At 48.1% G+C, this 15,595-nt stretch overlaps 1 protein-coding gene, 1 long non-coding RNA gene and 1 other non-coding gene across 3 annotated transcripts in view; 2 read left to right on the top strand and 1 right to left on the bottom strand.

Annotated features, from left to right (window-relative positions):
* LOC109549865 (uncharacterized) overlaps positions 1-2,359 on the bottom strand; it is a 31,341-nt gene extending 28,982 nt beyond the window's left edge. The window contains exon 1 of the long non-coding RNA XR_012324422.1: positions 2,300-2,359. This is a non-coding gene — a long non-coding RNA (uncharacterized lncRNA). The remainder of the gene's footprint in view (positions 1-2,299) is intronic.
* LOC117314387 (U6 spliceosomal RNA) lies at positions 1,714-1,820 on the top strand. Its single transcript, XR_004529134.1, has one exon. It is a non-coding gene; the product is annotated as a U6 spliceosomal RNA (small nuclear RNA).
* A 72-nt stretch (positions 2,360-2,431) lies between the features above and the next one.
* On the top strand, positions 2,432-9,058 carry LOC101316459 (tubulin alpha-1C chain-like). The gene is made up of 4 exons (XM_019934493.3): positions 2,432-2,572; positions 5,381-5,603; positions 5,746-5,894; positions 7,968-9,058. Exons 1-4 carry the CDS (start codon positions 2,570-2,572, stop codon positions 8,940-8,942), a joined length of 1,350 nt encoding a protein of 449 aa, XP_019790052.1. The 5' UTR covers positions 2,432-2,569; the 3' UTR covers positions 8,943-9,058.
* The last annotated feature ends 6,537 nt before the right edge of the window (positions 9,059-15,595 follow it).

Here is a 15,595-nt window from a genome sequence, read left to right as displayed (position 1 = left end):
TACTGCAGTGAGTTATCATCCTGCTTCTACCTGTGCCCTCCTATAATCTATTCTCAACACAACACCAGAGGGATATTAAAAAAAAAAAGAAGGTAGTCAGGTCATGTCCCTACAATGTTTTGAACCCTACATAGGCTCCCCGTGTCAGGGTTAAAACCACAGGACTTTGTAGTGGTTTACATGAAGCTACAAGATCTGGCTCCCATTGCCTCTCCAACCCTCATCTCCTACTATTCATCTCTTCCAGCCAAGCTGGCATCCCTGCTCTTCCTTCCAGGAACACTCTTGCCTGGGGGCCTTTGGTGCAGCTGCTCCATGTTCTGGGACCACTCTTCTCCCAGGTAGCTACTTTGGCTAGCCCCTCAGGACCTTCAAGTCTTTGTTCAAATCTCACTTATCATTAAGGCTAACCTTGACCATCTTGTTTACATAGCAACCTCCTCCCACATTCTCCCTTCCCAACACTCTCATTCCACTTTACTTTGCGCTGTTTTTCTATAGCACTCGTCACCTTCTAACAAATTATATAGTTTACTTATTATGTTCATTGTTTATCTTTCTTCCCTATCCTCCTCTAGAACATTCACTCCATGAGGCAGAGATCTGTCAGTTTTGTTCACAAACTTTTTTCCAAGCACCTAGAAACTGTGCTAAATATATATTTGTGGAATGAATTAAAAAGTTGGAAAGCACTAATTAGACTAAAATATCTAGCAACAGACTAAGATGCTAGTTATTCCAGATTTCAGAATATCCTGCCACACAATAGGTGCTCAGTGAGCACTTGATGAATGAACTATGTACTGTAATTTGAAAAGGAATCTCTGCACATATTTCCACAGCCTCCGTTTTGTGTGGATGAGTTGGAGTGTATCTTGACTTCTGCCTATTCAGTATCCAAAACCTATTTTGCCTTTTTCTTCTTCAGGAAAAAGCCCTGTAACATATTCTACTATTCAGTCACTTTTGTTATCTTCCTCTCTTTTCTTTCTTTCTTTTTAATTAAAGTATAGTTGATTTACAATGTTGTGTTTCAGGTGTACAGCAAAGTGATTCAGTTATACATACATATACATCTAATTTTTTTTTTCAGATTCTTTTCCCTTACCAGGGAATTCCCTCCAACAGTCTGTAAACGCCCTTGCCTGGAAGCAATTGGGTAGTTCTGGTCTTTCGAGCACCAGCCATCTGTTGTTGCTTAGCCCTTGTAATAAATCTACCTGTGCTCCAAACTCCCATGTTCTAGTTTGTTTGGCCTCAGTGTGCCTGGGACACAGGAACTTGGGTTCCATAACAAGAGTGGTATATTTAGGATGAGGTAGTACAAGGTAGTGAGGGCCCAAGGGCCAAGAGCCCCACCACTCCAGCTGTGTGATCTTCAACTAGTTTAATTCCTCTAAGCCCTAGTTTCCTCATCTGTAAAATGGGGATAACTCACAGGGTTTGTCCAATGGATGAAATGTGATTAATATAGTCTGAAAAACAAGCAACTCTGAATAGTACGCAATCGAAGAATAAAAGCTAATATTATAATGAACTGAAAAACAAAACAACAACAAACCTGCTTTTGCACCAAGTGGAAGGAGGTTGCTGTTAGGAACCACAAGGTTCATTTAAAAGAAGGTAGGTAAATAAATAAATAAATGAATGAATAAATAAATAAATAAAAAGGTAGGAAAATGAATAAAGAAAAGCAACAAAAAAAGGTGATTAGTGCTCGCTTCGGCAGCACATATACTAAAATTGGAACGATACAGAGAAGATTAGCATGGCCCCTGCGCAAGGATGACACGCAAATTCGTGAAGCGTTCCATATTTTTATAACAAGAAAAATTTAAAAAAAAAATGGTGAGAAAAAGGGCTTCGGGCCGGTTCATGGTAATTAGGACCTGGAATGGGGAGCCAGCCCTTCTCTTGGAAGTCCCTCAGCTGCGAGGGGAGCGGGCGCCGGAGCTCCGCGTAGGCCGGGCCCGCTGGGGAGCTGTTTTGCCGGGCCGCCCCTCCAGGGTCCGGGGTCTGGGGCCCCGGGGTCGGAGCAGGCAGCGGGAGGAGCCACGCTCCTGGGGCTCCCGCCGGGGCTCCCTTTAACTCGGTGCCTTTTTTCGCTTAGGCGTTGCCCCCTGACGCCTCCCGCACCTACTGAGGACTGTGCAGACGCTTCGCCTCCCTTCTCCTTCCAGTCACCGTGTCCACCCTCCTTCCCACCCCACCGGCCCGTTCTCCGGCCCCAGGATGCCCCCTCCCCTTCCGGGTTCTTCTGGCTTGTTCCGTAGAGTTCGTTTCGAACTTTTGAACCTACCAATCAGCGCCACGCGCCCCTCCTCTCTCCGCGGGCAGGGTAAAATCGGGCATCCGGCCGGGGACCTTGGGCTCGGAGGCGGGGCCGCGGAGGCCAGGGCGGGTCCGGTGCCCGCCCTTCCGACACGTGGCCAGGAGTATATAGGATCCCTCGGGGCCGCCTTCCCTCTCACTATTTCTCCCCCGGACTCCTTGGTAGTCTGTCAGTGGGAGAGCTTCGTGGACGTTCCCTCGCCTCCTCCAGCCCCGCAGAACCCTACAAGTCTCAGTCATGGTGAGTGGGGTCCCCGGGTGGTGGCGTTGGGGGGAGAGTGCGGAGTCCGAAGGGGCGTCGGGACCCCAGTCCACGTGGGGCCACGTTCCGGACGCCTCCAGGCAAACTGGCCTCTGGTGGCCTTGCGGAAAGCCGAGTTCACCCGGGAGACCCCTCTACCGGCTCGAAGACACGGCCTGGGCACTGCCCTCGGTGGAAGTGGAAAGCCCATTTATTTGATCCTAGATAGAGGGCACCCATCCCCCCCAGGGCCCGCTACCGCCCCAGGAAGGCCAGGGAGCCTTCACACTGGCTCCCAATGACTTATGAAACCTGAAAATCCCTCCCATTTCCCCCAATGATCTCACTTTCGCACTGGAGCATCTCGTGTGCTGGAGCATCTCGTGTGCTCCCGCATGGTAGGCGTTGCCTTTCCAGCGCCCTATGACTCGCTGCTGAGTCATCTGTGGCCAGACTCTGGCGAGAGCTTTCAATTGCACCATCCTCACCTGTTGTCGGGCTCTGGGGAGCGCTTCCGTTCGCACCCATCCTCACCTGTGGCCGGGCCGGGGTGGGGTGCGGTGGGGGGAGCGCTTCCGTTCGCACCAATCCACCTGGAGGGATGTAGGCAGGCTCCTCCTTTGAAGGGAATTACTGTCACGTTGTTTAATCCTGCATTTCTCGTGTTAATTTAGTGGGGTGTTTATAGCTGAAGCTTTCTACTTACAGGTTTAAAAAAAAAAAAGTCCATAAAGAGAGATTTTCTTATAAAGTCACAGAGTAAACTAGTACTGACAAAGTATTCTCAGTTTTAAAGAAACTTCAAATTACACACAACTTGAGTATTTTCTATATAGCTTCCAGAGGTATTGGAAACAAGTATCTGAGGAAATATCTGTTGGAAGTCTACCTAAAGTAGGCCGTGTGTATCAGATGTTTCAAAATAATATCTTTTTAAAAAGCAATGCAGTGAATAAATAGTTACCTCTTTAGGGATTACCACAGTTATCAAACGTATGTATGACTGTAACAACTTGCTTGAGTGCTTTTTACCAGGCAAGACCAAAAAGATACTGGTAAAAACATGTTTCAGAAAGTAGTGGGGTAAAACAACTATACCCCAATAAAAAAGAAGAAAAAAAAAAAAAGAACGTAAGAAGTGGGACTGTTTAAAGGGCAGGAGAGCAGCGGTAGCAGCAGACCTATTTAGGCATATACTGGTTAGATTAATAGTTTTTTTGTTTTTAAACAAGGGACAGGGGCTGCTTATCCAGTTAAGGCTAGACTAAATGATTCCATCACCGGTGTCTCACTTCATCTCCCGAGTGGCCAGGGGAGAGTGGAGGGCAAGCAGTGGCCACAGTCTAAACCATACCGTTGCACAATGAAAGAAACTCAGAAGGCTTCAGTAGAAGTGCTTCATTAGAATGACAGGATCATCTCAGATACTTTATCTCCCTGGGGCCTGGGGCTGTCATGGACAGATCTCTGGTTCTCTCCTTTCTAGGGCTGTGGAATGTCCAAAGTCCAGTTAAAGGTAAACATGATGCAGTTTTAAATAGTCATGGGTTCATTAGAACAAACAACTCCCCTTTCTCCCACGGCCCTAGAGCTGGGCAAGTAGAGGCAGGTAACAGTGAACTTGCTGATGAGGCCAGCAGACCATGATTGTTTTATGGGGGGTGTAGGTGAGAAGGAGGGGACCATAAATCAAAGATTGTGAGTGATTGGGGGTTTTATCTTGGGTTATGAAGCTAGGCCCTTTGAGATCTTAGGTGGTGTTGAATTTTCTTTAACTAGATTCCTATTAGCAGTTTTTAAAAACTTGAAACCCTCTTATTTGGAGAGAATGTAATGGGAGATATTTGGTGTTGATATGTGAAAGACCTCTGTCTCCAAAACCGCTAATCTGATTTATGATGGAAATACAATAAAAATCCTTTTTTTGTTTTTTCTCTTAAGTCTGTGGGTGTAGATTCTGTGTTCACTGCCTTATTTTACTAAGCAGAAATGAGTTTGGTAACATCCTAACATCGTTACAATTGTGAAATTTTAAGACTTTTCCCCCACGTTGCCAGAGATATATGTACATTCTACTAGAAGACAGCTAATTTCTTAAACTATTAATAAAGTCTTGGTGACACTTCTAGCTTTTATTACCATGTGTCTCCGTCCCCCTCCCACCTTCCCCACCACTCTCCCCTCAAGATGCATTGATAGTGAAGGAAAATGTTTTTCCTTAAGATTAAATTCTTCCACAGGGTTAAAAGGCTGCCTCTGACCACAGTTTTTAAAATACAGGTAACTGCTGCTTATCTGGTGTTTTCTCCACGAGTCATATGGCTGTAGTTTGCTGGTTTAAGCTGGTTTTAAAGGGAGAGGCGGAAGCTCTTCTCTTTAAAGAATAGGATTAAAGAGGGACCAGAATGAGCTCTAGTTACACAGTCATACGGAGAATGAATCAGCTGGAAGGAGGAATTTTGCATGCCTTTAAGGAATCAGAAGGCACATTTCCCAGGAGTTGGGGAAAATCTATTGCTAGAGCAGCTTGTATCATTCTGAAGGTAGAAACCTGACCTTGAACATCTAATGTGGCTACAAAGCGAAGGTCTGGTCTCTGGTCTTGCCTAGTAGTTCATTAACATATCTGTGGTTTTCCAAAGCATTTTCTCTGAGTTAGGCTGTTGCTTGTGAAATAGTCCCTGGGCAGGAGTGGCCTCCAGAAAGGTGCTGATCTCTTCTGAAGGTTAATAGTCATTTACAGTGAATCATTACTAAATGTCCCATCTGATGTGTCATGTTCTGACATTTCCTTTCTTCCTCTCACAGCGTGAGTGCATCTCCATCCACGTTGGCCAGGCTGGTGTCCAGATCGGCAATGCCTGCTGGGAGCTCTACTGCCTGGAACACGGCATCCAGCCTAATGGCCAGATGCCAAGTGACAAGACTATTGGGGGAGGAGATGACTCCTTCAACACCTTCTTCAGTGAGACAGGCGCTGGCAAACATGTGCCCAGGGCAGTGTTTGTAGACCTGGAACCCACGGTCATTGGTGAGTTGACCTCAGTAACCCCAATGAGATCCCGGGGGTCCGGAACAGGAGGTGTATCCTGGGGGCTCCACTGATGCCCTGGGGTCAAGCAGACTTGTGCAGGTTGTTACTGATGGGTGGCTGCTTCATTTTCCTTTTCCAGATGAAGTTCGCACTGGCACCTACCGCCAGCTCTTCCACCCCGAGCAGCTCATCACAGGCAAGGAAGATGCTGCCAATAACTATGCCCGAGGTCACTACACCATTGGCAAGGAGGTCATTGACCTCGTCTTGGACCGAGTTCGGAAACTGGTAAACACAGTACTTTATTTAAAGTAGATGAGAGTTTTCTCTTACAATTTTGAGAGACCAAACTGCAAGAATCACTCTTTGCACACTAAAATGAACTTTACACTGCCCACTAAATAACTGGACTTCTGAACCAGATGGTCCTGAGCTATGGGACAACTATGTGGGGTGGGGATAGTCTTCTTTTGCCTCTTTCTGTGTCTTACAAGGCAGATTTGGGCAATTGCTCATTCAGTGAGGGCAGTTTACCTGAAGTCAAGGTGAGTACCAGGACACCTTAACCGTTTTACTGACATTTAAGACCATTAAATATCCTTGTTCATATTAATCAGGCAGCTTCCCAGCTTCAGGCCGAGACATCCCTTTTTAGGTCATCCTAGTCACAGTGAGTAGGTGGCTGACTGACATGTAACTCGTTGATCAAATTCATAAAAATTGGACTGCTGACATGTCATTACAGAAAGTTCACAGCAAAAGAAGCCAGTGTAACACTGACTAGAAATAGCTGACACTGGAAAATTCCATCAACACTGAAAGTGGAGTCAATGGAGCTCCCTTGTTACAGAAGCAAGTATGAGTCATTGGAACTTTGAAAGTATTAAGATAATAATCACAAAAAAGCAGTACCCTCGTTTTTCTACTAGAGATCAGGGCAGTGTGGACTGGCCCTGTGGCAGAAAAATCTAAGGCAACTATTCACATCGGTAAAGTTGCTAAGTGTTCTGTTCGCATCATTTTAATTAAGAGTCTGGCAATCAGATGACTCTGCTCCTTAGGCATGTGGGCAGCTTGTAAGTAATTAAAAATCAAGAATGAAGGCCTGGGTGGAATAGCTTGTCGGGAAAGTCACATTATGCTAAGCCCAGCAACAACTGGTCTATTTTGAAAAGAATGGCCTTACATCATTCATGGCTTCATACTTTTTCAGATGTTTATCATCGTCTTCCCAGCAGAACTGGGCTAATGGTTCCTATGTTTGCAAATCAAGCTTCAGCTACAAGTACTGACTTGGAAATCAGGACCTGCCTTTAGGGACAGGTAAACGTAGTAAAAGCCATTGAGGGTTCTGGAGTGAAGTTCATTAACTACCAAAACAATTGCATTTGTCCTTGGTGTTATTACTGTGTCCACATGAGGCTTAATGGGTGAAATTGGTAGACTAGGGCCTGCCCTGGCATTGATCTCATTCAGAGTATGGACCCACAGGAGAAGTGAACTGGGGGCTCAGTAGAGAATGTCCACAAATCTCTGGGCACCTTGAGAAGTGAAGATTGTCAACAGAATACTTTGTTTGAAATGACAAAATCATCCTTTCATACAATAGTCAGAATAGCTCAGTTAAGTGGCGGAAAGCCCCAATGACACAGGAACATGGAATTGTGACAGTAAATGGCCTTTCCCAGAATGAATAGACTTTCTGATAACGAGTGCTTGCTGTGCTGAGCACTGTTCCGGATACTCATTTAATTCCCAACAACCCGAAGTAGGTTACTATTCTCCTCATTTAATAAATGAGAAAACTGAGATTAAGAAATGAATTTGGTCAAAGTCACACGGCAAGGAACGGGTAGAGCCAGATCCAGACCCGGCCTTACTCCAGCACCAGGGCATTGGATCTTGGCTATTCTGTTGTGTTCCAGCTCAGAAGGCAGCTGCCGAAATCTGTCAGACATCCATTGTACGGGGCTGGTGGTCCCAGGCCTGCTGTTGGTAGCTCTCCAACTGATAAGAGGTTGCCTTTGTTCTGCGGTCACAGCAAGGGCACCAGAGGTTGCCCTCCCAGTCACCAAAACTTGAGCCCTGCATCCATTTCAGACCTCATGATTCCTCTGCCTGCAGAAGTGAAAACAGTTCATTTAAAATAGCCTTTTAACAGATCCCCTCCCTCCAGCTCCCAAGAGTTGATTGTGAAAAGTTTCTCTGAATCACTTAGCACTTAGAAGCTCTTTAGGACTGCTTTCTTAGCAGTATTGTTCAGAAGATTTTTTTAAAGATCTCAGTCGATGTGATTATGGAATTCAAAGAAGTCATTGCACCTTTCACCAAGGCTAAAATTAAAACTCCTTTCTTTCTTAGGCTGACCAGTGCACAGGCCTTCAGGGCTTCTTGGTTTTCCGCAGCTTTGGTGGGGGAACTGGTTCTGGGTTCACCTCCCTGCTGATGGAACGTCTCTCTGTCGATTATGGCAAGAAGTCCAAGCTGGAGTTCTCCGTTTACCCAGCCCCTCAGATTTCCACAGCTGTAGTTGAGCCCTACAACTCCATCCTCACCACCCACACCACCCTGGAGCACTCTGATTGTGCCTTCATGGTAGACAACGAGGCCATCTATGACATCTGTCGTAGAAACCTCGACATTGAGCGCCCATCATACACGAATCTTAACCGCCTTATGAGCCAGATTGTGTCCTCCATCACCGCTTCCCTGCGATTTGATGGAGCCCTGAATGTTGATCTGACAGAATTCCAGACCAACCTGGTGCCCTATCCCCGCATCCACTTCCCTCTGGCCACATACGCCCCTGTCATCTCTGCTGAGAAAGCCTACCATGAACAGCTTTCTGTAGCAGAGATCACCAATGCTTGCTTTGAGCCAGCCAACCAGATGGTGAAATGCGACCCTCGCCATGGTAAATACATGGCTTGCTGCCTGTTGTACCGTGGCGATGTGGTTCCCAAAGATGTCAATGCTGCCATTGCCACCATCAAGACCAAGCGCAGCATCCAGTTTGTGGACTGGTGCCCCACTGGCTTCAAGGTTGGCATTAATTACCAGCCTCCCACTGTGGTACCTGGTGGAGACCTGGCCAAAGTACAGCGAGCTGTGTGCATGCTGAGCAACACCACAGCCATCGCTGAGGCCTGGGCTCGCCTGGACCACAAGTTTGACCTGATGTATGCCAAGCGTGCCTTTGTTCACTGGTACGTGGGTGAGGGCATGGAGGAAGGAGAGTTTTCTGAGGCCCGTGAGGACATGGCTGCCCTTGAGAAGGATTATGAGGAGGTTGGAGCTGATAGTGTTGAGGGAGAAGAGGAGGATGAAGAATATTAACCTGTCTGCTGTAATTTTACACTCTTGTCTTGGGACTGTCTTATTTGTGTTCTGTGGAGCTGCCCATTATGGCCCTATCTTGTCAATAAAAGTGATATTTCTGTTTTCAGTGTCAAGCTGTATCATAGTAAATATTTGCTCTGCTTATTCAAGGCCAGTGTGGGATGCAGGAGGCTGGCAGTTTCCATCTTATCATTTGCTCAGTGTTTCAAGTGGCTTCTGTGTACTGTGCCAAGGGGTTTGTCTATTTCACTCAGACCTGAATTGATGACTGGTTATAAAATCATTTTGTGAGGCAGCGGGCTCACGTTGGGCCAGTGTTTTTCAAACTTCAATGTGGATGTGAATCTCCTGCAGATCTGAATCTGTAGGTCTGAGGTGAAGCTTCAGATACTGCCTTTATTCTGTTTTTTTTTTTTTTTAAAGCTCCCAGGTGTTCTTGGTCGGCTGAGACCATATGTGGAGTATCACGGGGGTAGGTAACATAGCTAATAAATGGTGGAGCCAAAATTCAAGTCACCAGCCAGGCTGCCAGAACTATTGCCGTCATTATTCATAAAATATTGGAGTCATATGGGAAGGGCTTGGAATTGTGCTGATTTATCCCATACTTAGCCAAAACCTACAGTGGCAGATAAGATTGTGCTTTAAGAAGTTACTGCTTGGGGACTTACCTGGTGGTCCAGTGGCTAAGACTCCGTGCTCCCAACACAGGGGGCATGGGTTCGATCCCTGGTCAGGGAACTAGATCCCACATGCCACAACTAAGAGTTCGAATGCCACAATTTAAGATCCCAAGTGCTGCAGTGAAGACCTGGCACAGCTAAATAAATAAGTAGAAGTTACTGCTTGGAGAAAGTGGAGCAGGCCGAGACACAAAATTACAATAGTCTCGGGTTGTTATGGTGTTGGTCCTTGACCCAGTGTGTGTTATTGGAAATATTTGAAGTAGGGGAATAATAAGGAAAACTGAAGGAATGTGTGTGTAAGGAAGGTTGGAGAGGAGAGCTCCCTAATTCGGACCCTCTTCTGAGAACCTGTTGGAAGCAGTGTGGTTCTTGAGCAGGGGCAGGAGGCAACTGTGAGAAGATGAGGGTGGGGGAAGAATGCACATGAAAGTGTGGGTGGGTGGCTGGAGAGCTTGGTGACGTGCTCAGGGACTAGTGGTGTGGCCTATAAGGTTGAACCAAGCAATGAAAAATGACAAGGATGATCAGAGGGCCAGGTCATGCCGAAGGGAGGAGCCAGCTTTGGTGCTTAGGTGCTGGCCTGAGAGGGGAGGCCAAACAAGTGGCAGGAGCTGGGGGTGGGTGCAGATCCGTTCACCTGAGCTTATTCCAATGGTGCTCTGTTACCATCTTTCTTTTCCTCCTGGTGTTTTCACCCCTTACCCATTGCTCACCTCTGCATCCTTCGTCTTGAAGGAGAGCATTTTATTTTTTTAAATATTTATTTATTCGGTTGCACTAGGTCTTAGTTGGGGCAGGTGGGCTCCTTTGCTGTGGCATGCGAACTCTTAGTTGCGGCATGCATGTGGGATCTAGTTCCCTGACCAGGGGTCAAATCCAGGCCCCCCTGCATTGGGAGCGCGGTGTCCTATCCACTGTGCCAAGGAGAGCATTTTTTTTTTTTTTTTTTTTTTGTGGTACGCGGGCCTCTCACTGTCGCGGCCTCTCCCGTTGCGGAGCACAGGCTCCGGGCGCGCAAGCCCAGCGGCCATGGCTCACGGGCCCAGCCGCTCCGCGGCACGCGGGACCCTCCCAGACCGGGGCACGAACCCGTGTCCCCTGCATCGGCAGGCGGACTCTCAACCACTGCGCCACCAGGGAAGCCCCAAGGAGAGCATTTTAAAAATGAACATTCTGGGGCTTCCCTGGTGGCGCAGTGGTTAAGAATCCGCCTGCCAATGGAGGGGACACGGGTTCGATCCCTGGTCCGGAAAGATCCCACATGCTGTGGAGCAACTAAGCCCGTGCGCCACAACTACTGGGCCTGCGCTCTAGAGCCCATGCTCCGCAACAAGAGAAGCCACTGGAATGAGAAACCCGCGCACTGCAATGAAGAGTAGCCCCCGCTCTCCACAACTAGGGAAAGCCTGCGCACAGCAACGAAGCCCCAACGCAGCCAAAAATAAACAAATAAATAAATAAAATGCACATTCTGGGAATTCCCTGGCAGTCCAGTGGTTAGGACTTGGCGCTTTCACTGCCAAGGGCCAGGGTTCAATCCCTGGTTGGGGAACAAAGATCCAGGAAGCCATGTAGCACACCAAAAAAAAAAAAAAATTTCTGTCTTGGAGCACAGCACAGCTTCCAGCCTGCGCTGTTTCAGCTTTGGGCTTGGAAGGGTCTCGCAGCATTCATCATGAGAGCAACGGTGGTCTTATGCCCCGCAGGGCGAGGCCCAGCCCAGCCCCATCGTTGAGTACAGAGTCAGCTATTGCTACTCAAAATGATGGGCTACATTCCTTCTACAGCCTGAGCATGGGAGTTCTGGGGTGAAAATGAACCTTGGAGTGGCTGGTCACCCCAGCTGTACTCAGAGACCTTCCCAACCCGGGGTATCTGCTGATTGCCACAGTGCGAGCTCTGGAGGGAAGAGGATATTCGGGTGTGAGAAGGAGCAGATTAAGTCATCCAGCTTCAGCTGGGCATGATACCCCACAATACCTGAAAGGTCCGTTCTCTGAGCCCGCATGTACCAAGCTGGGTGCCCCGAAGTGGGATTCAGGCCTTGCCAATTATCATCCCTCAGCCTTCAGAACAGGCTGGTGGAAACTAAAGAGCCTGAAGCCCCTGGGCCAGTCACCCGTGGCCAGTAGCGAGCCCCTCCAGTGACCTCTGTAAGCCTGACAGGTGAATTATCTTCTGCCAGGATGTGAAAAGGGTTGGAAACCTTTAAGCAGCCTCTACGGTGTAGGGGGGAAAGAAGGTGAAAGAAGAGTTTAGCTGAGAAAAAATATTCCGGTAGAACAGAGCCTGGAGAATTGAAGGAGCAAAGGGCCAGAGGTTGAGGAGGGATCTGTCCTTGCAGTGAGGATTTCTCTCCCTCCTGTGCTGGCGAGAGAGTGAATAGAAGTTAGCCTGCAGCAAGAACAAACATACCCCAAGGTCTAGGTCACTGCCTTGTGGATGACAATCATCTGATCTGCCCTTGAGCACAAATGGAAAGTCTGGGCTCAGAACTGCAGCCATTGCTGAGGCCACTGAGGCTTGATGGGGATAAATGGAGAAAGCCTAAGAGGGTGCAGCTCCCAGACTGGCCAGGGCCCCAGATTCTGGCTGTGCTTATACGCTGCCCTCACCTGACCCGATCCGTGGAGCAATCTGCTTCCACCCCACGGAGGCTGCCCACCCTGGGCGAGGCCAGTGGACACCCCAGCAGAGCTGTGGTTCAAGTTGGGGTGAGGAGGAGAGAATGGCTGCGAGGACCAGTGTGCTGGCTTGTCTACCTGTCATCCCAGGTGTTTGGGAGGCAGCCGGCAGATGTCTCTGCTCCCACGGGAATCTGTCAAACAGCCCGCTATCAGGCCAGAGGTGGCCAGGTGGGGTAGAGCTTAGAGAGAGCCTGTCTTCAGGCCTCTAACTTCTGGAAGGTGCGTGGCAGCCCTGCCTGGGGTTGTGGGACGGAGGGGAGGAGGCTCTGTCAGGGTGGCAGGAAGACCCTTTCACGTCTTGGGTGTTTCATGATCTTCACAGCACCTGTGAGGTGACGTCATCACACCCCTCTCCACACCTGAGGAAATCAAACCTTGGAGCGATGAAGCATCTAGCTTAAAGCTACTGAGCGAGTGGCCGAACTGAAATCTGGGCCCGGAGCTCTGACTCCAAAGCAGCACCCCACTCTGCTGGGCAGCCTCCGAGCACCCCGAGGGGAAGCCGTCACCGTGCCCGGCAGCCTTTCCAGTTCTCAGGGAGAAGGGACACGGAGGCCAGCCCTCGGGTGGAGCTCTAGGTGGAACCACCGTTGGAGAAAGGAGATCTCGTTCTGCTATTGTCAGATCGCCTCCCAGGAGCCCCATTCCTGGGACCAGGCGGCAGCACACTGATCCAGAGGGGCAAAGTCAGCTGGTCGCCCCTGTCCAGGCGGCAGCTTCCTAGTGAGGGGGCCTTCATTTCAGGCCTCCTGATCTCAGGGAATCAATTCTCAGATCGTAGAGATACGGAGTCTGTCCTTGGTGGGTAGCTGCTACCCCCTGGCTGGACTCGTGCAGACAGGACAGCTCTCACCTGGAGCGTTGCTCGCCTAAGCGCTGGGGCCAGGATGGTCAGCTTCTTTCCACCCAGGCCACAAGGTGAAGCTGGCAGAGATGACCCAGGCAGATGGCTCCTGCAGCCCACTGCCATGGCCCATCATTTTGAGTAGCAATAGTCACAGGGCAGCAGAAGGTGAAGGGAAAATACACCCAGTGTGTTAGGGTGGGGAAGGTTCCCATCTTCAGCCCCGTGAAGAAAGAAAGTCCCCTTTGCTGACATCTTATTAGCCTGTCGTCACTGCCCCATTCATTGCAAGAGACTGGTATCTCTGAGTTTGTCAGCCCTGATCAGGTTCTGGAAAAACTGTTCTTTCCTCCTCTGAGGGTCCCTCTGATTCTGCAGCAGGAGAAAACTATTCAGGAGCAGAGTCTTACAGAACTAGAGACATGTCTTCTTTAGTCATAATACAGGAAATGCTTTTGACCACTGGTCTCCCCACCAGAAGACTTCTTTTTCTCTCTCTTATAAAAAAGAGAACAGAATATAAAGCATTCCTAATTACATGAGAATTTTGTCTACATTCACAAATTAGTTTAATTCATTGGGGAGGTGGGTATAAGTACAATCTCATTGCTGTCACACTTCATCCCCTTCCCCCGCTCCACTCTGTTCTTATTAAATATTTCATTTGGCTCACTGGAGATGTCTAGCCCAACAGTAAACTAATACTGAAGTGTCTTTGACAAAGGTAATCATGGCCAATTATACTATTATAACAATTATTGCAGTTTTTAAGTTTAATTCATTCATTATTTTTGAAGAACCTGTTTGGTGCAAGTCACTGTGCTGGGTTCTATAGGGAATATATTTAGCTTTTTTGTCCCCATCAGTTTTTAGAGACAGATCGCATAGGCACAATCCTAATTCAAGGCAGTATATGCCGCATGTCAGAAGAGGTGGGCAACTGTGGCAGCCACTATCGCATATCTACGCCCAAAGCCATTCCCGGCTGGTGGTTTTATTTGCCAACTCACCCTCTGGGCCTCTCCACCACCAGGGCAAATCTTAGTCTAAGCTCATCAAGGTAATTCCAGTTCTCTTGCCTGGGACTGGTTAAGGAAGCAGCAGGTGATGCAATTATGCAAATGAGAGGGGAGGTAAAGTCTTCTGGATGGGGGTTGATGGGAAGATATTCTTGGAAGAATTTCCTTGCTCTTAAAAAGGAACGCAGCGGGGCTTCCCTGATGGCACAGTGGTTAAGAATCTGCCTGCCAATGTAGGGGTCACTGGTTAGAGCCCTGGTCCGGGAAGATCCCACATGCCGCAGAGCAGCTGAGCTTGTGTGCCACAACTACTGAGCCTGAGCTCTAGAGCCCGTGAGCCACAACTACTGAGTCCACGTGCCACAACTACTGAAGCCCGTGTGCCTAGAGCCTGTGCTCCGAAACAAGAGAAGCCACCACAATGAGAAGCCCGCGCACCGCAATGAAGAGTAGCCCCGGCTCGGGGCAGCTAGAGAAAGCCCGCGCACCGCAATGAAGAGTAGCCCCGGCTCGGGGCAGCTAGAGAAAGCCCGCGTGCAGCAATGAGGACCCAATGCAGCCAGAAGTAAATAAATAAATTTATTTATTTAAAAAAAAAGGAACACGGGGCACTTCCCTGGTAGTCCAGTGGGTAAGACTTCTCGCTCCCAATGCAGGGGGCCTGGCTTTGATCCCTGGTCAGGGAACTAGATCCTGCATGCATGCCGCAACTAAAAGATCCCATGTGCAGCAACTAAGACCAAGTGCAGCCTAAATAAATACATAAATAAATATTTTAGAATTAAAAAAATAATAAAATAGCCTGCTTATATTAAAAAAAAAGGAACACAGGGAAAGGATTTTCTCTTTTGAACCTTTGACATTATTTTGTGAGCACATAATACTTGAAGTTGCCACAGTTATCTTGTGACCACAACTGCGCAGATATGATGACAAAAGCTAACATTCCCAGCCTAACAGAACAGAAAGATACAAAGAACCTGGGTCCTGGATAGGATGTTGAGCCCCTCAATAACTAGTTCTGAAACTTCTCTCCCTCTGGATTTTTCATTATGTGAGATTATAATCCTTTTATTGTTGGGTCATTTTGAGTTGGGTCTTCTATTGCTTCCTGCCAAAAGTATTCTAACTAATATAAAAGCTTCATGCAATAGTTCATAGAAGAGTTTAGTGAAATAATAATAAAAATATTAAGACCCTTTTAAAATTGTGTAATCCCCTTTCCAGTGCAGACACTGGCCTGGGAGAGTAAAGATTCCATGCCTCCCTTCCTTTCTTTGGTTTTTGACCTTCCTCTGCCTGCAGTGCCTGGTCAACCAAACTGATCTGCTGCTTCCTTTCAGTCTTTCCAGGAGCCTTGGATGGATTTAAGCCACAGATTAAAAGTACCCAGAAGACATCTGCAGGCCTGAAA

This window comes from Tursiops truncatus, chromosome 11 (genome assembly GCF_011762595.2).
Source record: "Tursiops truncatus isolate mTurTru1 chromosome 11, mTurTru1.mat.Y, whole genome shotgun sequence".
Taxonomy (NCBI): domain Eukaryota; kingdom Metazoa; phylum Chordata; class Mammalia; order Artiodactyla; family Delphinidae; genus Tursiops; species Tursiops truncatus.
The sequence above is the reverse complement of the archived record's forward strand: the minus strand, read 5'-3'. Positions and strand labels throughout refer to the sequence as shown.

What these genes read in the sequence shown, in the direction of transcription:
- LOC101316459 (XM_019934493.3), top strand. An exon ending in CCTGGAACCCACGGTCATTG is followed by an intron (nt 5,604 to 5,745) that starts GTGAGTTGACCT and finishes TTCCTTTTCCAG; the next exon opens with ATGAAGTTCGCACTGGCACC. An exon ending in TGGACCGAGTTCGGAAACTG is followed by an intron (nt 5,895 to 7,967) that starts GTAAACACAGTA and finishes TTTCTTTCTTAG; the next exon opens with GCTGACCAGTGCACAGGCCT.